Source organism: Cnephaeus nilssonii, assembly GCF_951640355.1.
Source record: "Cnephaeus nilssonii genome assembly, chromosome: 17".
Taxonomy (NCBI): Eukaryota; Metazoa; Chordata; class Mammalia; order Chiroptera; family Vespertilionidae; genus Cnephaeus; species Cnephaeus nilssonii.
The window spans coordinates 37,262,483-37,289,247 of NC_137088.1; the positions used below are offsets into that span (position 1 = coordinate 37,262,483).

At 37.3% G+C, this 26,765-nt stretch overlaps 1 protein-coding gene across 15 annotated transcripts in view; it reads right to left on the minus strand.

The window, feature by feature from the left end:
• The window catches only part of SETD5 (SET domain containing 5), an 87,890-nt gene that overhangs the window by 36,907 nt on the left and 24,218 nt on the right, over positions 1 to 26,765 (minus strand). For 2 of the 15 annotated variants that reach the window (XM_079795686.1, XM_079795674.1), the window contains exons 2-15: positions 20,012 to 20,069; positions 16,529 to 16,715; positions 15,527 to 15,751; positions 11,806 to 11,998; positions 11,423 to 11,528; positions 10,888 to 11,096; positions 10,491 to 10,549; positions 9,836 to 10,014; positions 8,882 to 8,920; positions 5,522 to 5,764; positions 3,051 to 3,199; positions 2,549 to 2,666; positions 1,758 to 1,867; positions 312 to 564 (exon numbers count right to left, since the gene is read on the minus strand). In XM_079795686.1, the coding sequence (XP_079651812.1) occupies positions 312 to 564; positions 1,758 to 1,867; positions 2,549 to 2,666; positions 3,051 to 3,199; positions 5,522 to 5,764; positions 8,882 to 8,920; positions 9,836 to 10,014; positions 10,491 to 10,549; positions 10,888 to 11,096; positions 11,423 to 11,528; positions 11,806 to 11,897 (1,557 nt within the window). In that variant the 5' untranslated portion in view covers positions 11,898 to 11,998; positions 15,527 to 15,751; positions 16,529 to 16,715; positions 20,012 to 20,069. The other 13 variants (XM_079795675.1, XM_079795685.1, XM_079795687.1 and 10 more) reach the window with 12 other exon arrangements.

Genomic DNA, 26,765 nt, shown 5'->3' on the forward strand with positions numbered 1-26,765 from the left:
GTGCACCAAAAGGTTGCCAGTTCAATTCCTAGTCAGGGAACACACCTAGGTTTTGGGCTTGATCCCTGGTAGGGGGTGTGCAGGAGGCAGCCAATAAATGTTTCCCTCACATCGATGTTTCCCTCAAAATTAATAAAAATATTTTTTAAAAAAAGAGAGAATGAATGGAACGAATGAACATGCACCCACCTTGATATGAAGGGCATTAAGTGTTACTATAGATCCCTACATAAAACATGTGTCAACCTGGGATCCTCTTCGTTTGGAGATGATCAATACAATAGCAACACCCTCTGGCCAAGTAACATTACCTCATGGTCACTGGATACAGTCACTTTCTCAGCAGGAACTTGTTCTGCTTGTGGGTTGGTATCCTCCTCTACAGCCTCATTCTGCTGCTCCATCTCTAGCTCTTTCCGCCGTGCTTTTCTCCGTCTTGTCTCTGCTCCAATGATGGGTAGGCTTGGAGGAGGTGGGAGTGGCAGTTCTGCAGCATTGGGATTCCTTTTCTGTATAGGGCAATTCCGGTTCCCCTTGTGACATGCACAGTCCACTTTATAATTACTGCTCCAAGGAAACAAATAAAAGTGCCTGTCTCAGTAACCTTGAAAATCAGTTATATTACCCATTCATTCTCTTGAAATATTACTAAAGTAATTTCTTCTGATATTATGTGTGATTAAGTTAAACAGAGAAATTAGAGAGTCCTTTGAATACTTTCAATATTGTGTGTGTCTACAGAACCCCAACTTTTCCCACTGGCATATGGTCAATGGAAAGAAAAGAAAGCCCCCACTAAAATCAATTCTCCCAACTGTCTTTATGCTACTGAGTGAGCAATGAATCAGTGAAAAATTCTAAAGTGGCTATAATTATCTTTTGTCTACATTCACCACTAACTTTTTTACCCACTAATTCCTTACTTATTATTATTAATTTTTCTTAAATATTTTTATTGATTTAATAGAGAGGAAGGGGGAGAGAGAGAGAGAGAGAGAGAGAGAGAGAGAGAGAGAGAGAGAGAGAGAGAAACATCAATGATGAGAGAGAATCATTGATCGGCTGCCTCAAGCATACCCCACACTGAGGATCAAGCCCACAACCCCGGCATGTGCCCTTGACTGGAATCGAACCCAGGACCTCTCAGTCCACAGGCCGACGTTCTATCCACTGAGCCAAACTGGCTAGGGCCCTACTTATTATTAATACCTTTTCTTCTCATACATGTGCCAAACATCAATTTATCTATAATCTTTATTGCCTAAAAGGACCATGGAAGAAAAAATCATCCATTTTATAAAACCCATCACATATTCATCTGTGATTTGCCATTTCTGTTTTTTCTGTATTGTTATATATAACTAGATTACATGATTTGAGTGGATGGGTGAACCTTTAAATTCTCATTCTATATGACCCCTGGCACAACTACTGTGTGCATAAAACTGATGCTGTCACAATTTCTAGGAATTTCATACATACCTATTTTTTGCTATTCTTGTTATGAAGGTGTAAACTAAAACACATTTGGTTAGCAGACTATTGAGCAGTATAATACTATGTATCTATGTCTCATAAAACAAACAAAACAAAAAATGCCCCAAATCTCTTTCCTTCCACAATTTCTAAGCAGAAAATGCAATACTCATGAAAAGATTAGTTTAAAAAGAGAAAAATGTTTAGGAACAAAAGCAGACCTAATAGCTTAATATGTAAGATAAGGCCATTCATGTTAGGAAAGGTTTTAGAGGTCTTACCAGTTACTGTACTCATAATCAAATGCTATGGTGACTTCAGCATCCTTGGTGATAGCAGACACCGCATAGATACACAGGTGAATCATCCCATCTGCAATCATGTGTCGCACCTGTGTGAATAGCACTTATGATTGATGATTTATCACAAAGACCAAAAATTCTCCAAAAGAAAAAAACGTTTTATACAAATAATTTATCCCCACTTAGAGTTATAATAGTCTTAACTCTATCATTTCATTTGGAACTATTATATAGTAACTGTTTGAAAATGTATACTTCAATAAACCTCGAGATGTTAGAAATCAAGGTAAGACCACTATTTTATATATTAAAGCTGTTTTCAGAGAATTAAAATTCCTTAGCCTGTTAAGAAAACTGTGGAGTTTCTTGCTTTATTTGATACGGTTGCACTGATTAATCAATTCTAAAAATGTCTAGAATCTCTTTTATAGCACTATTAACCATACAGCTTAGTTTGGAACCAATGACATCTTCTACTATATGGCAACTTCTTTACTATAAACTCTTTGACTTCTTATCCAGTCTAGCTCTTTCTCTTTAACAAATGCTTTTCCCCACTTCTTCTTCTCTAAAAAGAATTCATTCCTTGCCCCCATCCTGTCAGAATAAAAGCATCATTACTTCTGTTTTTCGCCTCTCTTTTACAATTAAAGATCATAACCATTATCTACAGACCTTAAACTGGGTGAAGTTTTCAGATTGTTTCTTCAGTAGACTTACTCTATTCTTTGGTGATTCCATTCAAAGAGAAGTTGCTACAGAAATCTTACCTCTGCATTTGGTGTACATGATCTTCTGATGAACCGAGCATCATTACCGAAAGTACGTGCATCCACACACATCTCTACACCATTGAATTTTGAGTAGAAGAGCACAAAGGGGTATGGTCTAGGGATATAATTTAAAAATTCCTGTAATTCTCAACACAAATAAAAAGGCCACCCCGTGACTTCAAATATAAAGCAAATGCTGACAGAAGAAGCAGTAGTCTTTTGCAATGCCTAAACTTGGAAAATATCACATGCTTGTCTGCTTTTGATTAAAGAATAAGCACAAAGCAAGGAATGCTTGGCCTGGAATCATTACCACTTTATACATTAAACAATTTGCAGACTTATTCACACTTCTCTAGCAATGGCAGACACGAATGAGATTATTTAAGCTGTTATCTTTTCCCCAAGAGAGTATCCTATCAACCAGAATGGTTTTTATAGTGATATGGCTCAGCCAGGCCCACTTTTGCCCTCACTGCTCACAAGATGATATTCTTACTTTTTGAAGAAATGCCCATTGACCTCAAATTGCTGTCGTAACATGACTTTCCCTCGATACTCTATTATAAGAGTGTCCAAAGCCAAATCTCGTGCAGCCCTCAGGATCTTCCGGTGCTTTTGAACACGAGTGACTCTTCCCAACTGTAGCTGAATAAAACCAGAGTATTAACATTAGACTGCAGCAACATCCTATCTAATAATAGAGTAACATGTAAATTACCATCACTCTGCTACGCCCACGATTGGGCGGCGGGAGGCTGGGGGGCGGGACTCGGGGTGGCCTATCCGGCCATTGAGAGGTACGGATCCGCTGCCACTGAGAGGCGCAGGGGGCGGGACTCCCGCCCCCTGTGCCTCTCAACGGCCAGATCCAAGGCCGCTGAGGGGGCCTGCCGCGGACACCCAGCTGCGCCTCTCAACGGCAGGGTAGCCAGGTGTCCGTGGCAGCCCCCCTCAGCAGCTGTTGAGAGGCGCAGGGTAGCTCCCCTCAGCGGCCGCGAACCATCAAAAGTGGCGGAGCTGGGTGCCTATCTGCTCCGGCACCAGGCCTTTCAGAAACCTCCGCCGAGCCGGAGGCTTCTGAAAGGCCTGGTGCACCAGCGGACAGGCACCCAGCTCCACCGCGAAAAGCGAAAGCGTGTAGGGGACCCTACACGTGCATGATTCAATCATGCACTGGGCCTCTAGTCTATATAATAAAAGCCTAAGCGACAGTTACGGCAGAATGACCAGTTGCTATGATGCGCACTGACCACCAGGGGGAAGACACTCAACGGAGGAGCTGACCCTTGGTGGTCAGTGCGTTCCCACAGGGGGACCGCTGCTCAGCCCGAAGCCAGGCTCACAGCTGGTGAGTGCAGTGGTGGGGGAGCCTTTCCCGCCTGCATGGCTGCACTAAGGAGCGGCGAGCAGGGTGGTGGTAAGGAGGGGTCCCGGACTGCAAGAGGGCGCAGACCAGGCTGAGGAATCCCACCCCTCCCCCCACCCCAGAGCTCAAATTTCGTGCACTGGGTCTCTAGTGTGGACAATAATATTTCCTAACTGAGGAAAAAACACCAATGTTTTTAGGATGTATTTGTATATATTATTTAGCTCAATGATCAGAATTTTTTTTCCATATATTTTTATTGATTTTTAGAGAAGGGAGAGGGAAAGAGAAACATCAATAATGAGAGAGACTCAATGATTGGCTGCCTCCTGCACTCCACCGCAACTGGGGATTGAGCCTACAACCTGGGCATGTGCCCTTGACTGGAATTGAACCCAGGACCCTTCAGTCTGCAGGCTGATGTTCTATCCACTGAGCCAAACCAGCTAGAAATTTTTGAGTTGATGAAAGGTCAGTATTTCTAGGAAACAAATTCCATGTAGTGAACTTGCCACATTACCTCACACCTTCACAGCTTAATTTGGGTCCAATGACACCAAGAAAAGATACAAGTCCGTCCAGAGGGGCTAAGTGGTTGAGCATCGATCTATGAACCAGGAGGTCACGGTTTGATTCCCAGTCAGGGCACATGCCCAGGTTCTGGGTTCTTCTCTGGTAGGGGGCTTGTGGGGAAGTAGCCAATGAATGATTCTATCGCACCATTGATCTTTCTTTCTCTGTCTGTCTGTCTCTCCCTTCCTCTCTGAAATCAGTGAAAATATTTTAAAAAATCCAAGAAAAATGCATAATTAAGATTTTAGTGGTCTACGACTAATATAAGAATGGGGGGGGGGGGGAGGAAGAGAGCTTAGCTTTCTATTAAGCTTAATACTTCCTACTGAGGCTGTATAAAATTTCCTATCTTAACTTATATAATTTTTCATTAATAAAGATAGTCTAAAAATAAATAACTGAATAGTGTCCAGTTACTATAACTCCCCTCACCACTACTGATTTTTTTAAACCATATTTTTTATTGATTTCAGAGAGGAAGGGAGAGGGAGAGAGAGATCGAAACATCAATGATGAGAGAGAATCAGTGATTGGCTACCTCCTGCATGCCTCACACTGGGAACAGAGCCCACAACTTGGGCATGTGCCCTGACCAGGAATTGAAGAATGATCCCCTGGCTCACAGGTAGACGCGCAACCACTGAGCCATGCCCGCCGGGCTCATTTTTAGAGAGAGTGGAAGGGAGAGGGGAGACAAAAGAGAGAAATATCGATGTGAGAGAGACACACTGATTGGGTGCCTCCCGCATGTGCCCCGACTGGTGCCAGGGATCCAGCCTGCAGCTGAGGTGTGTGCCCTTGCCCAGAATCGAACATGCGACCATTCAGTTGGCAGATCGACACTCTTAACCACTGAGCTAATCAGCTAGGGCAACTATAACCTGCTTTTGGTTAAAGATGCTCAGTAGCTAGCTAATTTGTTATTCTAAGTCCTTGTAAATTTGAAAGATTTGGTAATTCCAATATAAACCCTCTTCCTGAGTTCTTAAAAATCAACTACTTTGAGCCATTAATCCTTTTGTCCTTACCTGCATTTGGGAACCAATAACTGTATTATTGCAGGCCAATTCAGTCTTATTGATAGTGTCTAAAATAGCAGGTTTGCCCACAAATTCCTTGCTAGAATGTAGATGTTGTTCAAGGGCATTCTGTACATCTGCACTGTACTGATTAGTGAAAGCTTCTTCATACTGATCAGTCCATAGTCTTATCCGATTTTCCCATCCCTCAGTTGTATTCTCATCTAAATTCTGTGCTTCAGAAGGAGAATTCTGTAGAGAACAAAGTAGATAGGTTAGCAGAGTCCATGAATAAAAATTGGAGGGGGGGGAAAGAGGCTGAGTCTCAGAAAATTTTTAACTGGCAGTTGGTGTGGCATAAAAGAGTAATGCCTGGGAGTCAGGGGATTTGGCTTCTATAATGGTTTCATTACCAATGAGCAGGGAAGCCTTAAACAACTTAAAAAAGCTTAGTTTCCTCATTTCTAAAGTGAGAAATTAATCTGGATCATAGTTCTATCCCATCACTGTGGTTTTATGACCGTTTTAAAGTAATAAAAATCAAGAAGAAAATTTTCATGAAAATGAACAAGAGACCTCTCAAATATATCACTTAAATTTCAGTATTTCTTGGACATCTCCATTAGTGTGCCAGCCCAAACTGATAGTATTTTACTTCTCTCCAGGAGAATATTTTTGTTTTTGTGTGACTTACGTTCATTATACAATTATTACATGTTCACTTGAAATATACATGTGACCCAAATAAATAAATAACCCATCATCTCATTTCCCATAGAAAAAGCTATCATTCTGGAGTGTATCTTTCTCAGACTCTATTTTCGACAGTTTCAATAGCCATACTCTGAAGAGCTGAGGTGAGGAAAGGGGGTGGGTAGGTAGAGTTTGGAAAATACTGAGAGGTACTTTACTATACTTCTCTAGGGAAAACCATTGCCCTCTATGGTGACAGAACTAAGAAAATATTATTATATCATATAAGCATTATCCTAAACAGTTTTTTGTTTGTTTGAGCTACAGAGACAGAGTTTAAGTCTGACACATGCTCTCCTCTCTGGAGCTCAAGACTTAAGGTGCCATCAGAAAACAAAACAAACAATTGTGATGATGTCATATTAGTGATGATTAGAAGGAAAAGACAGTATAGTAACAAAGCTACTCATAAATAATGTCCACACTAAACTTGCAAAAACAGGCATAAGAAAATTAAACATACTTTCCATGAATAATATAGAAAACATTTATACCTACTGAAACAATTGCTTTCTTTCATATTTGTGTCACTGTGACTATTGTCTACCATCCTTTCCCCATGAAAAGGAAAACATCAATACGACTGTTTTTTACATTTCATGCTAGAGTCCAAAAGACTGAACAACAAACAAAGAATCTAAGAAACACCTAAGACCATCACACTGAGAACAGAATATCATCTGCTTGAGATGTCAGTAACAGCTGAGGAAAAAAAAAAAAAAAGTGCAAAACCTAAGACTTAAGGGTGCTTGCTTATAAGACTGAGGATTATGGATGCCCAAACAGTATTCTCAAGTTTAAGCAACCAGTAGGGATCACTAAACTTTTGACTTATTAAACTCAATGTATACGGGAAGCTTTTGCCACAGTATCATATGTTATTCATTAATACAACTCTGTCTAATCTGCTGTCCCATTCTTCTGGGTACTGAACACCCTATCTCAGTAGGTTTAGAACAGTGGTTCTCAACCAGAGGTAATTTGCCCATAAGGAGACATTTGGTAATATCTGAAGTCATTTTTTATTATCACACCTGTGTGTTATTGGCACTAGTGGGTAGATGCCAAAGATGTTGTTAAACAGCCTACAATGCGAAAAACAGCTCCCTTCAACAGCCCAAGAATTTCTTGGTTCAAAATGTCAGTAGTGTCAAAGTTGAGAAATTTTGAGTAGTCTCCAAGTAGGGAAGTGCCTGACTTTGGGATTAAAAATCCAAATGATAGATTCTTCCTATTCTTACAGCTATCACCCAGATCTTTGGTGAAGTTCTAACTAATAATGAATTCTGAGTACATAATTTGCAACTCAACTTAAAATTCTGGTATGAGAATTAAAATAAACTGACTAGTATTTTTTTATTGTCTACATTTTAGCAAGTTTATGGGACTATGTGTCAACATGTCGAAATAACAAGCAATATTTGGGGTTTATGTGTACTTTTCTGGAGAGTTGGTCAACAGCTTTCAAAACATTTCAAATCTCTAAAGACAAATTATAATAGCTGATAAAATAGAAAAGGGCTTAACAGCTAGGATAAGCCTTTGTCTGTTCTATAACTCTATTTAAAGGCTCCCTGTAAGCAAAGGAGGCAAAAATAAAGGGGCAGTTAAAGCAAACTTGGCCCCTTGAAGGAGATAATTAAGTTGTGTTCTAAGGTATCTCAAGACTCTGATGCTCTTGGGCTTTAAGTCTTCTTCCCATCTCTTCTACAGATATGTACCAGTCTATTTATAGGTGTATACAAGGCAAGGTCTTCAAATTTTAGATAAAGTGCCACCTATAATCTTTGATAACATCAGTCATGTTGTACTCCATATGTATATACACATATATATCCTAATAAAGCTTATCTTCACTAAAATATTTTAATGTTTTCCCCATATAACTGTAAACAGGAAAGATTCTGCTTTTTTATCATTTATATATTTAGGGATATGAATACTTATAGGGAAATACCAGATAGTACAATCAAATTTCCTTTGGGCAAATTCTGTTTTTGTCACCCAGTACCTAAAGTCCATTGCACATAATTTCTTTATTCTCTGTTATCCAAAATCATGCCTCATAAGCTCTTTTATTTGATAACCAAAGAAAAGAAACACATCAGCCATCGGAATCTTCTATATCAAATAAATATGCCAGAAGAAAACAGTTCAAATATAAGTAATTCCAGTAAGAGTAGATCCTATCAATAAATACCACTTTCCTACTGATGAAAATTATCCTTCCAACTGGTGACTAAAGCCCATATGGTCCTAGGGTCGGTACATAAGAGATCTTATTTTACCAGAAAAACCTCAGTCCTGAGGTTGAGGCCAAACACAATAACAGAACATATCTGCCTCATTTAATTTGGCAAAATGTCACTTACCCCTAGAAAAGCAGCTAATGAAAAACCAACAAATGAAAGCTAATTACAGAAAGAGAAAATACTTCAGGAAATGGCCAAGAAAATCTACTTTGGAGAAACACTCTATGAAAACCAATGGCAACAATTACAAACCAACGAAAAGTAGAATCCAAGATTCCCAGACCATCAATGTCAGGAAAGAAGCTAACCAAAATGCAAGATCACAGTGAAGTAAAACACAGCATCAGGGAAGAATACCCCTTACCTTCATCCGCAAGGACTTCCGGGATCCCTCTCGAAATGCCTATCCCAAAGAGGAAAACAAGTAGAACAAAACAAAACTTGGTACCAAGAATGACAGTTATACCTATCTGAGACTAAAACTAAGGCAAGAACTAGTGTTCTAGCCTGTCCCCTTTTTCCTAGGTAACAAATATAATTGAATTCCCCACACTATTATCAAGAATAGGGGTAGGTCAAGGAGAGTGAACCCTGTGGCTAACTCCAGTACTTCCCTTTGTGAAACTAGGTAATTAACAGGGAAGAGCATGCATCACTTAAATCCTATACACACACCTGACACTAAAAGAAAAAGTAAATTAAAACATTAAGTAAGGTGGCAGATTTACCAGTTTTGAAATTAAGAAGGAAACAAAGACCAATCCCCTTAGCAAGGGATGGGCAAGTCACCTAGGAGCAACGAAGTTGCCATGATGGGGAAGAAAGAACACAAAACAGAAGAGGTTTCTCCTAGAATACAGGAAAGTGACCACAACACTGAGGAAGCCTAGACCATTCAAGAGACATTTCCTAATTTTTTGAAACAAGGAAATAAATCAATCCAATGACATGAAGTAGGCATGTACCAGGACAAGAATTTCAGACTACTTCGGGCTGAGGAGGCAGGGAGATACTGTAAGGATAGTGGAAGCCTAGACTGGAGGCTGTAGCACATATGGGCTTGTTACCAGTTGGGGCTAGGATTTCATACCTGGGATGGGGCTTGGAGAAGAAACTTTGTGCCAGTTGTGATGGTATGGAGTGGCAGAAGAGAGGTTGGTCTACATGTTGACAACAGATTAGCCGATTTTTGCAAGTAGAGCAAAAGTGGCCCTTCAAACATCTGGATCAAATTCTTAAAAGAATTTTGGTGCATTCTTGGTCCAAAATTGGAGCTATTTCAGATTTACTTCTATTTAAGATACTTTACCCTCCATACCTTGATTTTCTTTGTCTTTGGTGCTGCACGACCCTTTTCTGGACTCTTTTTCCGCTTCTTGGGTTTGGTTCTTCTAACAGTTAAGGTGATGCTTGTAGGTGTGTGCTGTGTTGCTGTATACAACACAGTGGAAGGAGAAAGCTCCTCATCCCAGCTTTCTGTTGCACTGCTGTCCCCACCTGAAAAAAAAAAAGGTTATTTCATAGTTCACATTATATAAACATTCAAAAGCATATTAAAGCAGCTTATTCTGTTAGATTTATTCCATAATCCAGTAAGTCATTACTTCTACTACTAAATCTATCTGTAGAACAACATAAATACCCACCTTCCATTTGAAAACAGAAAGCAAATAAACTGTTCTATATTGTATATATTTCTCCCCTTATAATCAGTCCCAAAGCTCCATTGTTTCAGTATGTAACATAGAAAAAGGATCTGATTTTCTGTGCTCACAAGAAATATTTTGATTGCTACAGGGCTAAAATGTCATTTATGGACATTAAGAGAATTACATAGTGGTCTTCAGAGGACTTCTATCTCTTTCCGTGAAATGAGCTAGGGACCATGGGAACTTACAGAAGGGGTTTGGACAAATACTTAAAATATAAAATATTTTATGTCAAAATATGGGCATAACCCATCTTCTGCTCACCTGATATGTTGTCCTGCTTCCGCCGATGAAGTCTAATAACCTTCCCCCTGCTCATTCCCCTAAAGATGGAAAATAAACTTAAAGTAGTCCTTCCAACAGCATGCAGCACGTCATTGCACACATGGGAGATGTGTCTCTGTATACACTACCCCCTTCCTCCCACCTACCAAAAGTTTCCAGGACATTAAATTTCATATCAAATTCAATAGCTTTAACATCAATCTCTCATTCCTTGTTGTCAGCAATTCTCACCTAGTGCAGAGAATTCGAGCCAAGGAGCACTAAGGAATCATCTACATTAACAAACACAAGAAAGAATACTTTGAGCTTTTCCCTACTAATAAGAAACCCTAATCCCAGCAACCCAGGCTTGAATTTAGATGGAACATGATCTTACCTGCACTTGTCACAGTTGAGAAGGAAGCCATCCTGAGAAAGACCACAAGGACACCAGGTAGGAACAGTCTCTCCTTCAGAGTTCGGGCTGTCTCCACAGCGTTCCTCTACGGGCGACGGCAGGCCATTCAGGTCAGAACGAGGGATGATCGTCTGGACAGGGGGAGAAGCAGGAGGTGTCGGAGGAGGAGGGGCTCCGTAATTATGATCCTGAAAATAAGATTTTTTAAATCAACAGTGTCCAAACACTGGCCCCTCTCTCCCCTAAAGTATGGTACATATGGAAAGAAAGAAGAAAGTAGTACCCTTCGTTTTTTGGCTTCAACCAGGAAAGTGATAAAACAAAATGCCAAGGTCAACTGGGACATAAAAACAAGAACAATGATGCAGGGCTAGACGTCCGCTGGAGGCAGGGAAGTGCAAAAGGGGCAACTTCGTCATGCTGCATATAAACATTGCAAGAAAGTCACAATGTATAAGAATGGATTACACTCCAGGAAGATCACTGCTTTGGAGAGAAACAAATGCATACTCACAGCATAAGGCAGTCCTCGACACCCATGCCTCTGAGTGGTCCCATAATTATGAGTGGAATACACGCTCTTCTCATTAACTGCTGGACTAGCCTCCACAGATTCAGGGCTGCACAAAGGCGAAAAGCAATGCATGATAGCATAACACCTAATCTTCCCTTAAACTAAAACTTAACTTCCCATTCTAACCCCTCCTCTTTCCACAACCACCAGCTACTAGAATAAAGAATTCAGTGAAATAATCTGATTAACACAACTAAGCCTATAAATAACACTACGAGTGTTATTAAATGTGGATTTGTGTGCAACATGAAGCCAGTACAGGCAGATGTCTCAAGGCAGGCACCTGGGATACAAGGTGTCCCTAATGACAAACACAAACGTACCAGCTGAGCAGGGAGTTTCCCCTAGAGAAGCCACTCTGGGCTGCTTTAGACTCAGAACTATTCTTCTTAATTGGATCTCTTAATACTTCCATGAAACCTCACATGACATTTGCAGTGAGTGAGATGATGAAAGTGCCTTCTGCACTGCCCCAGGGACCAGGCCCTCTTCCATTCACTACCAAGACTGGATACCCTGAAGAAAGTACAGGTAAAAACAATGGCATCTTATATTTATACCTCTCATCTCGATGAACCCCCAAACACCTTTCAAATATTAGAGTAATAACTTCTCATCCACCAATGACATGCAAGCATATCAAGGACACAATTATCTTATAGCTGCATGATAAATATAATAGAACTTCAAAATAATCAAAACTCTACCGAGATGTTTTGTTAGTCTAATGACAACAGCAATAGTGACTACCAATTTGACTTTCCCATTATTTTCTAGGTACTGTATATATATATATATATTAATTCATTTACTCTACAACTACTGAACATGGTAAATAGAACCCCATATTTACAGAAGGGTAAACAGGTATGAGTTTACACAGAGCCAGGATTTGAAACAATGTCTGACTCCAAAGCCTGTGGTCTTTTTACTCTGCCTAACTGGTTTGTAAACCAGGATAACATTCTATCTTTAAAGAAAATTATATGAAATCTTAAGTAACCAGGCTTAGTGAGAAGCTTGGTTCAGTATCTTTTAGTACCCTCCTTGAGTGGAAAATAAACAGTTCAATTTCTTAATATAAAAGAATTATAAATGTGTTCAAGTTTAGAAATTCAATGTAATCCTTTACTTGGTAATAAAAAGGCATAGGTGGCAAAGGATAAAATGTGAATTTTAGGGGAAAAAAGAACTTTAGTTGTTAGGTTTGGCAGAATTTTGAAAGATAATTAATGCAATTGTATGACTTTGCAGAATTGAATAATAGATTATCTGTCATTTAAATTAACCAGAACAGAGACTCACACAAATTAGAAACTCCAAGGACACCATGCATAACTCAGCCTTAGAGATCAAAGCGTTTTTTAGGGAATCAAATAGTGCATACGGTTTGCCTCAAGTAATATGTTTATTTCAATATATTAAAAATACACAATAGATAGTACTTGGCAGGAATAAAATGTGAGGTTCAATGTGGCACAATGTCAGCTGAGAAGTGAGGGATAAAAGAAAATTCTGACATATGTATCCAACTCACCCAATCATATGCTCCAAAACTGTGAGAAGGGATCTTATTAATAACAGCAAAGGTAATTTCTAGGTAAAGAAGAACTTTAGACATAGGAAAGTATTCTCTGTTAGTGAAGTGCATGCATTTTATTACTTTAAAAGAGTGTCTGCAAGATGAGAACTGGGAGGGAATAAATAAAGAATGCACGTCAGTATACTCGAGAAAAAGATGATCTGAACATGGCTCTTTGGGAGGCAATCAGCTCTGAGTATTAGGAAACGGGTGGGGTTTCCTAAATGAAACCAAAGGTAGACAAGCATTAATAAAATGAAGGTAGAATTTAGTTTCTATGATGGAAAGTCAAGAGAAAGAAATTTTATACAACATTGTTAATTTACTTGATAAACAAGTATTCCAAAGAGCTGTACATATTTACATAAGAGATTTTGTACCACTGAACACATGGGGTGAAACATGACAGCTGTTTATTAGGAATGACCTGTGTAGTTTTTGTTTTTTTTGGGGGGTTGGGGGTGGGGAGAAGGAAAGTGACATGAAATAAAAGATGGCCATGGAGATGTAACTATGTTGGTTGTACCTTACCCATCTCCAAACTGGGTAAATATGAACATATGCAATTCATGTGCAAGTCTAGGGAATAAAAATAAAATGTATGTTTTGGAAGTTAAAAGGCCACCACATTGCACAATACTTTCTCGTCAAGCACAGCATTTAATATATTGCTATGCATGCCAAATACTAAAATTTAAGCCCATATCTTTTGATGAGGAAACTTTGTAATTTCCATACTGGTTACTGATTCAATACAATTACATGTTGACAGGTAAATATAGGGTATTTCTTAGGATATTCCTTGACGTATATATCAGCTCTTATCTATAATTTAAATGGATTAAAACTTATAGTGTTAGGAGTGCATCTCTTTATTAGCCAACCATTTAATGCAAATGTAACTATAGCCTTTCCCCCCTTATGTTTGAACTGACAGTTGGGCACATACACAGAACCCATGCTTACAATAGATACACTCCATCAATTGTGTTCTAAGTACAATATGCAACCTGCTGCTATAATGCTACCTCTTGGGAAATGTCTGAAGTTCATTTATGGCAAGACTGTACATTCAGAAAAATCTTTTCATTTGTTATATCTAGACTTTTCCGCCTACAACAGGCGTCCTCAAACTACGGCCCGCAGGCCACATGCGGGTGTTTTTGCCGTTTTATTTTTTTACTTCAAAATAAGATATGTGCAGTGTGCATAGGAATTTGTTCATAGTTTTTTTAAAACTATAGTCCGACCCTCCAACGGTCTGAGGGACAGTGAACTGGCCCCCTGTTTAAAAAGTTTGAGGACCCCTGCCCTACAAATATATGAAAAATGGATAATGCATAGTTACTATCAGCGTAAAAAAAGCATGAGGTAAAACCTAGGTCTTTTTCTTAGTTGAGTATTTTGCCCTCCATACCAGATTTAATCTTCATACCAGTGCCTAGACTAGTGGAATATGCATGACAGTAAAATATGCATGATGAAGCATTAAAATAGGCATCAATAACTTAATAGAATGGCATATAAGCTAATTGTTGACATTCTCTTGCTTTGTAGAAATATCAAACAAATAATTGTGTAATTAGTTATGATCGCACTATCAAAAATCTGCCTGGAGATTGTGAATGAAATGTCTCAGAAAATAGAAACATTGTAGGCAAATTTTTTATGCCAGAAGTATTTTTTCTTTCTGCAATTACTTCTGGACTCCCTAGGAACATTTATGGTCAGTCATCTGTGCACTCTGGGAAAAACACCAGTTTTAAGAATAACTGTTTTTGGTATTTTTCTTATTCCCTTATGCCAAACTCACTGATTTGATCTTTTTTATTAAAATTTCTCACAGATGTTAATGCTGTCTACCTATATAGTTTGCTAGTCAATCCATATAGGAGGCTAGTGGCTAACTTTATAAAAATCTATTAATACTATGCAACCAATTACTAATACAGGAATATTTTTAAGTATCTTACTTGGGAAATAGTTATAAAAATTAGAAACCTTGGCTACTGGCATAACAAAATCTCTTTGGCATGCAAAAAATAAAATAAAATAAAATAAATGGGGGGGGGGCGGGGAGGAGGGAAGCCCTGGAAGAAACACTATCCACCCTTCTCTATCTCCCACCCTCCATCTTTCATTTTATATGGGAATAAGGCCAAAACTGTGTTAAATTCTAGACTACCCCAGAATATAGTAATACATTGCTGCTTAGAGTAGCTTCATTTTAAGCCTTCCTCTTTAAGGAAGTCAGTAAGCAGTTAAGTTATCCTAAGTGGCTTTATGAAGAAATATACATGCTCTTTACTAATATTCTCAGTTTTAAGGAAGAAAACCACTATTAATCAGGGATGCAGTTGAACCCAGAGTTCTAGTACAGTTGCTTTTCTTTGCTGAAGGGGGAGAATCCCCGGGGACTGTGAAAATGGCAAGAAAAACAGGGGAATTAGAGCAACACCCACCTCACTCTAGAAGTGGCTGTGGGATCAAGAGTCTGAACTGGACCTGAACATATTCAAAACACCAGGATTTTTCCAGCCCAGACCCTAATCCCTGGTACTGCCTGGAATAGACTTGGCTTCTGGGGGTGTGCTGCCCCCTAGGCCCCTTGGGTCTCTTTCGCTGGACTTTCACATCCTTGTGTAGTGCCACTTCGTCTTGAAAGGTAGGGGGCTTCCACTTCCTTTCTGTAAGCAAGGAAGATTGGGTACAAGGGAGGTAAAAGGACAAGAGGGGGAATCTGTGAGCAGGGGGAATCTCGGACACTTAAAAGAGAAGGGATACAAAAGGCTAAAATCTTTTAAACTGTGAATAATATATAAAGTTTTATAACGAAGGCCTACCTTCATTGCCATTTGGCATTTAAATTCTTCAAGAATTGAGAGTCTATTTTAGGGATTGGACTTTTCGACAAACTCTGAATTCCTAAAGCTGCTCTTAGCTGAAAAAAAAGTTTGGTACCACTGATTTTGAAGGTCCTCTTTCTAGGCAATGAATATTATAAAAAACAGATGACACTAACTTTCCATGTTTTCTGCCCCATATAAGGTTTAAGTAACCTGCCCATATAAAGTTTCAGCCCCTTTACTCTAGAATAATGAGAAGTACATAGGAAGAGGCCTTCAAGGAAAATCAGTTGGAGAGAACTCATCTTTATCTCCATCCATCAATTCTATAGAAGCAGGCAGTGACACCTACTTTATTTCAATCTTCCCCACCCATCAAAACAAATAAAAATGTAGTTATTACTTTGCAAATTTCATCCCATTTAATAATTTACTTAGAAACCCCCCCTCCCCAATTTTTTCCCTCCCACATTCAGCTTCTACGGGAGAAAGGGTCTAATGTCATTTACAGTGGGCTAGGCTTGGGTTTAGAAAATACTACATATTTATTATTAGATGCCCATAAGTTGTCTCCACACAAACTGGTAATTCATCTACTAGTTAGGAAGTAGCACTTACTCTGATCCAGCAGCCATATCTGAGTAGGATGTATCTGGTGTGGTGACTCCCAGAGGGATTGCAATGCTCATGACGTCCAACACAGCAGAAAGTGGAAATCACGGGGTCCAATTAATGGAGACTGGCCACTCTGAGAGTGGGGGTGAGCTGTACAGCCTCAACCAACATGTTATGGACATGAGGAATCCTGCCATAGCAAAGGAAAATATCTAGTAACCAGATAGTTCTTTATATTTACCCTAAATGCTACTAAATATTTTTCCATTTTTTGAATAAGGCTTTTAAAGGGATAAAGTAAGTACAGCAAGGGATCTACACATTGTCCCATGTTTACTATGCACTTCCTGAATGAAGTAGCAAAAGTTATGCTTTCTTTTCATTTCTATTTTATTTTTCCACCTTTCAGATAAAGAGAAAGTAATAGTTTGTCCAGTTCACTAATAAGCAGCACATTTCCCCCACTGTACAACTTCTCATCAAATGAAATTTTCCAATAGCCTGAACCTAACAATTTTAAAGATATAGGCTGGTTAATGGAAATGTCAGTTTAATTTTTTGACAATTCAAAATCTTCATTTAAACCCTGCTCCCTCTGCCCCACCACAAATAAGTGTAGTTTTTCCAGCAGCCAATGTTATTTCTTTCAAATTAAATGATAAAAGAGATCAATTTGTTTCTATCTGACTAGGCACAGCTGTTTCTTACTGCCTTCTTTTGTCATAGAACACACTTCTTTTTTTAAAAAAATATTTTTACTGATTTCATAGAAGAAGGGAGAGGGAGGGAGAGAGAGAGAGAAACATCAATGATGAGAGAGAATCATCAATCGGCTGCCACTTTGCACACCCCACACTGGGGATTGAGCCTACACTACAACACAGGCACGTGCCCCAACCAGGAACTGAACCATGACCTCCTGGTTCACAGGTCAAACCTCAACCTCAGTCATGCCAGCCTTTTCCTTTTTAAAACCATTTTTATTTTAACTTAATTTTGGGAGAAGATGCAGCATATCTTAACTATTATTTGTGAGGTAATATCCATTGCAAGGTATGAATAAAAACATAAACCACAAAAAATACAGCTTCATGATAAAAATCAGAAAATTTTGTATGGAAAAGCAGTGATGATACCTTAAGAGTTGGTGACCATAGCCAGTGGAATTTGAGAACAGAAAACTCACAAACTACTGAAGTGTAAAAATGCAAAAGTAGACTAAGGTATTTGGAGGTATGGCGCAAAGGGAAAAAAGGTTCCTTTGTATGATTTTACATTAATGGTTTTATACTGGAAAAACACACACACACACACAAACACAAAAAAACCCTCCCAAAACATTAAATACAACAAAAACATTAAAAGGATGAAATACAAGCATTTTATGTGTGAAGAAAGTCATGTTAAAAGACCCAGATTGATAAAGATTTCTGCAAAAAGAAGACTATAAAGAGTCAAGATTGATATACTGATGAATGGTAAATGAAGATGGTAGAAAATTCAAACGATTATTTATACTTAAAAATATGGCATGAAAAATATTTAATATTTTAAATGGTAGACAATCTGAGATGCTTCAATCTTATTTTGATATATGAAGCAAATTAATATGGGTAAAAAAACCAGTTGCGAACAGTGAATCAAGCCAAGATTTTTTAAGAACGCATAAACTGTATTACTCTTTTATGTCATTTAAGAATGCTAGAACTGCACAATTGAGCAGTCCTCTCTGGCACCTACACTTTGCAAGAGCTTGATCTTTCTAATGGATCTAGGACTCTCCAAATATGGATGTGGTAATAGATCTGGTTCTACTCAACAGAAGGTGACATATTGCTAAGACTTGGGACTAAAATGAAAGGGCAAAATCTTCCTATCTATTGCTTCTTCACAGCTCATAAAAGTGACTAATATAACCTTTTGCCTTTGAGCCCGTCTTACACATAAATGTTTCCTTTCCCTAACAATATATACAGACAGAGATTTAAGCAGTACGGCCTTAAAAGTCTCTGGAAAATTGAAATAAAAATCTACAATGACAGGAGAACACATCAAATAAGCCCAAAGGGCGTAACATTAAATACTGAGGATTGTTGGTTCAACTTTCGCTAATTTTGGTATCACTGTATAATTCGAATTAAAAATAAAAATAAAAAAGTCCCCAAACTGCCTGGCTCAATAATAAAAAAATAGAGCCTGATAATAACCACACCTTCCCTGACCAATACAGAAATCTGAATCATGTATTATATTTTCAGTAAAGAACAACAACAAAAAGTTACTCAGCACCATCAAAAATCCTCTGTCACAGCCACTATTATATGCCCATAAACAAAGTAGGCTTTTAGATAAAAACAACTTAGCCCTAGCCTGTTTCGCTCAGTGGTTGGAGCATTGGCCTGTGGACTGATGGGTCTTGGATTTGATTCCGGTCAAGGGCACATACCTTGGCTGCAGGCTTGATCCCCAGCCCTGGTCAGGGCCCAAGGGGGAGGCAACCAACCGATGTGTGTGTATGTGTCTCTGTCTCTGTCTCTCCCCCTCCCTTCCACTCTGTCTAAAAATCAGCAGAAAAATATCCTTGGATGAGGATTAACAACAACAACAAAAAATAACAAAAAAACAACTTATAAAATCTACATTTACAGTTGTTATTTTTCTGAGAATAATTTTTAAAATATATACTAAAAGGAAAAGATGGAAAAATTACTTCAGGTATCTCCCTAATAAATGAATGATTAATACATTCCTTAACGAAATCCCACCCCAGCTAATTTTGATAGTTGAGAAATAACTTTAAGAAACATTGTTAACTATGAATTTATCTTTTCATAAATTGACTATTCTTATATCAATATATGATTTTCCTTTTGTCTAGTTTTACATGACTCTTCCAATCTTCTAATGAAAGCAATCATAAGTTATAATGCCTTCTCAATACCCGGGCTTCTTAATTAAAAAAAATGGTAGCAAATTCAAATTTCTTATGTAACTCTGAAGACAATTCCTTCCTTAGATAACACTTTTCAAAATGTAGCTATTAAAATTTTAATTATAAAGAACTTTTAACAGATCTATATGCAATATTTTCTTATAATGACACTAGTTTTATAAGTCAAAACAGATTCCTAGTATAGTTTACTAAGCCTAGTAGTTATAGCATTTATTAATCTATCACATAGTTTGGAGATGTGTCCTAGAGACTGAGAAGAATTAACACTGTCTCCAGGTGAAACAATTTTAAGATACTTTTTACTTACTTGTTAATTTGTCTCTCTCTTCCTACTAGAGTATAAACTCTATGAGGATAGGGATTTTTATGTTTTTATCCTCTGCTGTAGTTCCAATGTCCAGAACAGTGCCTAACACATAATGGGTTTCCAAGAAATATTTGTTAAATGAATTTTGACTATTCTTATCTCAATATATGATTTTATCATTCATCAAAATACAAACAAATTAAAATAATTTATTTGGCTCAATCACCTTTTTATAGACCTCTGAATATGAAGTCCCAAAAAATTATGTCAGTAGCTCTGAAGACCTAGAAAAAGTTGAGACACAAATTAGTATAGAAAGAAATAACATTGATAGACTCACAGAATAGAATTCTACAGAAATAATATTTTAATGGTAATTGTGTTTGTTTCACCTCTGTATATTGTCTTGTTTACATCCTATGATCTCTCTCATTCTATATATATTTATTTCAATCCTCTCCTGAGGATATGTTTACTGATTTTAGAGACAGAGGAAGGAAGAAAGAGGGAGAGGGAGAAAGAAACTTTGTCTTTCTAGTGACCTGATGCATGGATTCGTGCACATTGAAAGGAAATTAATTAGAAGGTGGCCAGTAGGGTGGGACTGGGTGAGAAGGGCCGGACATGTCTCGGAGCCAACCTCCCGAAGGCCCTCCCTGGCCGGCCGCACCTGGGGATCAAACCAGCAAACTAGTTTATGTCCTCACCAGGAATCAAACCCATAACCTTTTCGGTATATGGGATGATGCTCCAACCAACTAACCCATCTGGCTGGGGTTCTAGTGCTATATTTTTATCCTTTATTCTTTACATCCTATTTCCCCATAAAGCCAGATGTAAATAAAGGTGGGAAGGGAAAGGGAAATCATCTTTTAAGTGGTAAATATTTTATTATGTCACTGGATATTCCTTTCTCTTTCCTTCAAATTAGAATTATCTCACATTTCTCAAGGGATTCCTTCTTTTTCTCCCTCCCACGAAGTGTTTCTTTTCTCCACTGACCCCTTCCCAAATTCAGAGGCTTTTCTTTAACCAAATGTCAAAGTTACTCTCCAGTCATACAAGGATCTACCATGATCCAATAAGTTCATATTATTCCTTTCCCCCTCCACATTCCATCCCACTTATATCTTCTTGTCCTACTATAGAAAAAGATTGACAAATGGAAGTAATTTCTATTTGTGGTCAACTCCGTAATACAAACACATGGACAAATAAAGCCGTAATCAACTTTCTACCCTCCAAAAAAGGGAAAGGAAATAAATAGGTGATGACCTAGGACTTTTGGGGGGAAAAAGTGAAATTTAACATTAGCCAGAAGTGAAAGAGCTATTAATGGTATTTCAGTTACCAAGGAGAGGAAATGTACTCTATGTTATTTTATGAATTTCCAACTTATTAAAAATTGGGAAATAAACCATTCTGTAGAAACAATTCACAAAGAACATTAGGAATTATAATAATAAAAGGATGAAGGTAACAGTAAAAGGAACAACAACAACAAAAACACACAAAGAACCCAAAACAGATGTAGACTCCTCTAGCAGCAAAAAATAAGAAAGGTAAGAAATGACAGAAGGAAAAAAAGCAATAAGTCTGAGTGCACAGCAGGAGGAAAATGAATGCATCACAATTTCAATTTCATTTCAATTTAAGTATTTCCAGAACAATCCGTCAGAGTCCACCAAAACACCAGTATGTTCTCGAATTCAGAAGCAGAATCAGCCTGCCTCCCAATACTGACTACTCCTTTGAGAAGTCACCATTTACATACAGGTTCTTGGGAAAAGGCTATTAAATAGAACATGCCAGAAATAGTTTATAATTACTCCTATCTTTTTAATTGTGTTCAGAAATGGTCAATAGTCTTTGTACTTGTAAAAAAAGAGGAAAAAAGTCTTTGTATTTGTCATTATGACAGTCTCTTCTCTATATGACTTGACTTGCTGAAAGCACAAGACCTGTGTGATCTGTCTGGTTACTCTCAGAAGACAGTGTTTTAAGAATAATTCCAACAGAGATTTAGAGAAGAAATTGCATCAGCCAGGTGAGCCGGAAGCAGCTGGGAGACAAGAGTCCAATAAACAGCCAATTCAATGAAAGAAAATTCAGAACAAGTCTGCTTCAGTAATCCTGTGAAGAGGACTGGCAGGAAGAGGAGTGCTGCTTCAGAAAGAGAACAGGCCTCATATGCTTCAGACAGTCTTTGTACTGAGGCTGTGGACCTTGGCCATTCTCCCAGAAATGATGCAATCCTGATGAACAAGATCTGCTGCCAGAGAAACAATTGTTAACAGCCTATGCAGACAGCAACTAAGCCAAAGAGCAATCTCTGATCAATTTCACAAACCAATAAAAAGCCAAATTGCTTCCCTCAATTTTGGTTTCTGACAAAACATGTAAGTAAATAGATATATATGAACCAGCTATTTTCTCAAAATGTCTCCCGTCTTTTAATTCCTTTGGCTTTACAATATCTATCATCCATCATTAAATTTTAATTAGAACACTGAGACCATTTCTACTATGAATATAATTTTCCAAGCATATTAACAAGGTATTTACATTGAAATTTTACACTTATTTTTCTCACTCTCCTAAGAAAACCTTTGGGAGGTAATGGCTTTCCTAAATATAAAAATCACTCTGGAATCTACAGCCCAATTATGAGTTTTCAAAGTAAGGACAAATACGCACACCCACAAAGGTATATTTTATAGACATCTTTGAAATTACATGAAACTCTATGTTAAAAACAGGCATGTCTTAAAGAAAACCAGAAAATTTCTTCTTATTTAGGCTGACAAAAGAAGTAGATTGAGTAATATCACTACACTGTAATGCCTACTTTTCTCAAGGGCAACAACATTATTTCAGATCTTACAGGAGGGTTAATAACTATTTTCATCCTACTAGCCACAATTTACTACTTTATTTTAGAATCTAGCTTAGAAAAATCCTCAATTTAAAATCCTCCATAGATTCTTCATCTCCTAGGCCTCATTTCTTTTTCAGAGATTTACCAGGTTGTTTATACAGTATAGTTATAAAATCATTAGGATTTTTTCTCACTAAATAAAGGACTGCATCCAGCAAACTTCAGTTCTCTAAACTCCAACTAGCTACAATTAACCAAATTTCTTCCCTTAACCTTTTGCACTCAGATGTCGAGTGTGACTCGACAGTTAGCATCGGTAGCAGCTCGTATGTCGAGCCACACTCGACATGTAGTTTCATGGGGGGGGGGGGGGGTGTCTATTTTTCCAGTATCTTTTCTTGTTTTCATTAGCATGAAAGGACAAGTAAAATGTAAATCTCAACTGATGCCAAAAAAGAAAAAATGAAAAACCGGTAACGCATGTGAAATTTATTAGGAAACTAGTACATGATCTTGTTGGAGAATTCAGAGATGGTACACTAACTTCCAGGGGTAGATTATTATCCACTAACTTAGAGCAACGTTTAGATGGAAAGCTCCATATAATCACACTTCACCCTAACAAATAACACAAAGATTGTGTTGTTTGTTCTAACAGAAAAATCAAAGGAGAAAGAGAGATGATTTATATTTGTGAAACATGTGAATGTAAACCAGGTCTTCATGTGGGTGAATGTTTCAAAAAATATCACACCATGAAAAATTATAGAGATTAAAATTACTCTTTGAATGTATCAATAATTTGAAATATAAAAAAATCCAAATAAATAAGTTTGTATGAAAAGAAACTCCAGTTTTTTATTCTACTGCCGCGCTTTGTAAAATCTGGGGTATTTAAAAAATTAAATCCCGAGTAGAATAAAGGAATCGAGAAAAAAGCAAGTGAGTGCAAAGGGTTAAGCAATAACTCTCAAACTGAGATTCACGAGAAACAAGCACCTAAAATATATCCTGAAATCAACATATCCAGACCAACCTACCTATACATTTAAACTATTAAATAATGAAATTAACAGATATATAGAATAACAGATAGATAGAAGCCATAAAAGATCTTTAATTTAACTCGGTTAAGGAGAAGAGAAAAAACATGCCAGAAAAACTTTCAATTAGGATTAAAAGAAAATAGTCACTAATTTTAAGATTCAATTTCTTATTTTGTTATATATGTAAGTTGAATTTATTCTTAAATACTTCTATAATTTCCTTCTTTTGAATAACTTTACAAAATGATAAAAAGGAGATAGGAAAAGAAGGCTTTTGGTATGATTATTACCCTCAATTTAATTTTTAAATCACAGAAAAAAATACAATAAATATATGAATGCATTTTATCTACATGACCAACATGCTTGAGAACTAATGTGGCAGCTGTATTATATGCTTATCTTTTCTTGCTCCAAATTTCTATGAATCCTGACACTGCCTTACGCAATGTCTCAAAGTCTCAGTTTTCTCATCTGTATAATAGAAAGGATAATACCTGTCCTGCTGACTCAGGTGTGTATGGACTATCGTTTGTAGTAAATACGAGTTTAAATTGCTCTTTGTTAAATACATGTGAAGAAAGATAAACTGCTACTAACAACATGAATATGTGTAAAAATATTTTTCACTCTTCTTCAACAGTGTGTATTTCAATCTTGCAACAGAAAATAATGAGAAGACTATATGTAGAAAACATGAAAAAAACAAAACACTCCAACAGTATAGGTGAGATAAGTAATAAGCATTAGAAGAAATAAATGTGTTGAAAAGTTCATATAATTGGGATAATACAAATTCTAAGTTAGGCTTACAATCTGTAGCAAGTTAATACAGGCAGAGTATCTAAGAGAAGTTCAGGGCTGAAAAGAAAAAAAAAGAGAAACATTGGGGCAAACAATTAAGAGACTAAATAAATACCATGATTTAGTAATTTAGAGCCAAGATAAAGTTTTCCCTTTTTCCCTATCTCTTCTGCAACACTTGTTTATCCCTTGGCCACTTTGCCTAAATTTATATTCCCTCTAGAGGCTACTGGGCTTGGTACAACAAATCAATGACTAGAATAGGAGGCAATTAAAACCCAGTTAAAAAAAAAACACCCTATTTTATAGTTTATAGTAAGAATTTCTTTCGTCATGAAAAATTTCATTAATGGCAATATTATGGAGGAAAGACATACTTAGTTGTACTTGGAGGGGAGGGGTGGTAGGACAAGAGTACATGCCATAAATAATGAAGCTAAATACATACTACACTTTTAAATTGTTTTAGGTTGACATCGTAGAAAAATATTTTACTTGTAACTCGTTCAAAAATGATAAATACATATATACTGCTAAACTAACCAAGGATGCACAGACTATTCTTAATAAGAATCAATTAGAATGACATGGACTTTGATTTACCTCTTTAAAGGGTGACCTTCTCAAGACTTTTTGAAGGTTCTGTCCTACTATGTTTGGAGCCACAGCATATGCTTTAGAAACATGTATCAGTCTAGATAGGAAAAGAACCTCTCATACCTCTACATTTGCCTCCTCTCTCCAAACTGCTTTCATTTTCAAACACTGAAATGGGAACTAGATTTACTTACTCTAGAAGTGGGTTATGAACATTTATGAGGCATTAATATCTGTTATACTTTCTGTAGTTCAGGTAAAATTTCTCCAGTTGATAAAAAATTTAGAGTTTTAGGATTAAAGTCTAATTTATTAAAGTCTAATTTTATAGATGAAGAAAAGACTACATATATTTTAACTGTAAGAAGTCACACACATAGTGGTGGAGAGTTCAGGAAAAAATTAGAATTTAATATATAGCTTCTGTTTATTAAAGTAATTAATATTTATTTTAGAGAGCTACATCTGAATTAAAATACTGTAAAATTCAGCACCAATTATTGGTGCTGTGTTAGACAAACAAGTCCATATTAAAATTCTTGACTCTTTTGGAATTTATATTATCTAGACTTGCCAGTTTTTCTGCATTCATTCATTCATTCATTCATTCAACGATCATAAAGTAACTACTATTTATAAAAGCTATGTTATGTGCTATTTTAAGATGTTTCTCTTATCCAGAGAGGGGAAGCAATTTGCAAACTCTTTAGGTTTGCCTATGTGCCAAGTATTGCATTTTCACAACCAGGAAGGGGAAAAAGAATCCTAAAGTATGCCTTTACATTTAATGAGTCATTCTGAAGAGAAAACATCACCCTCCCCACAAAGAAAGAAAATCCCAAAAGCATCCATCGTTTATCAGTGACACAGAGGAGTCTCTTAGGGAAAGAGATTATTTTATAAATCTCTTAAACTATTTAGACAAAACTTACTGATTGGTCTCATGGAAAACTCTATTAAGAATGAAGGGCAAAGGGCTGCAAGAACCTGCAAAACACAGATGAACAGAACCTGACCATACATGTTCTGTGATTATTTGGCAGACCAGGAAGGTAAGTATATAGCAGTAAGGGCACTTAAAGCTTAATAATTCTGATATGTACAATCGAATTCCCCTCACCTCCTAATAGCTGAATCATTAACCTTATTATTTAAAAACTGCTTGTAAAAATTATTCAAACATCACAAAAGCATAAAATAAAGTAAAATCCTTACAATTCCATTTCCCAAAGATATTCCAAAAATAAAAGTAATAACCCTACTGTTCTGTAATCTGCTTTGTTCATTTAGTAATAAGTTTTAGACATCTTTCTATATTCAAAGAAGATATACAAATTTACTTCTTCCTCTTAAATGATGGCACAGTATTTTATCCCACGGATCAACCATAATTTAAGTCAGTCTTCTGCAGGTGGATGTTTAGATTGTTGCTAATTTTCCATGACATATACAATGCTGAATGGTGTGTGTGTGTGTGCGTATAATTAAAGCCTAATATGTAAATTGTCCTCTCGACTGGAGTTCTGGTGGGAGTTTGACCGCTTGCTATGACGTGCGCTGACCACCAGGGGGTGGTGCGGAACATGGCGGGCGTTTGCACCTTGGCACTGGCAGGGGAGGCGCTGCAGGCCCTGATGGGCCCAGATGAGAGTGGG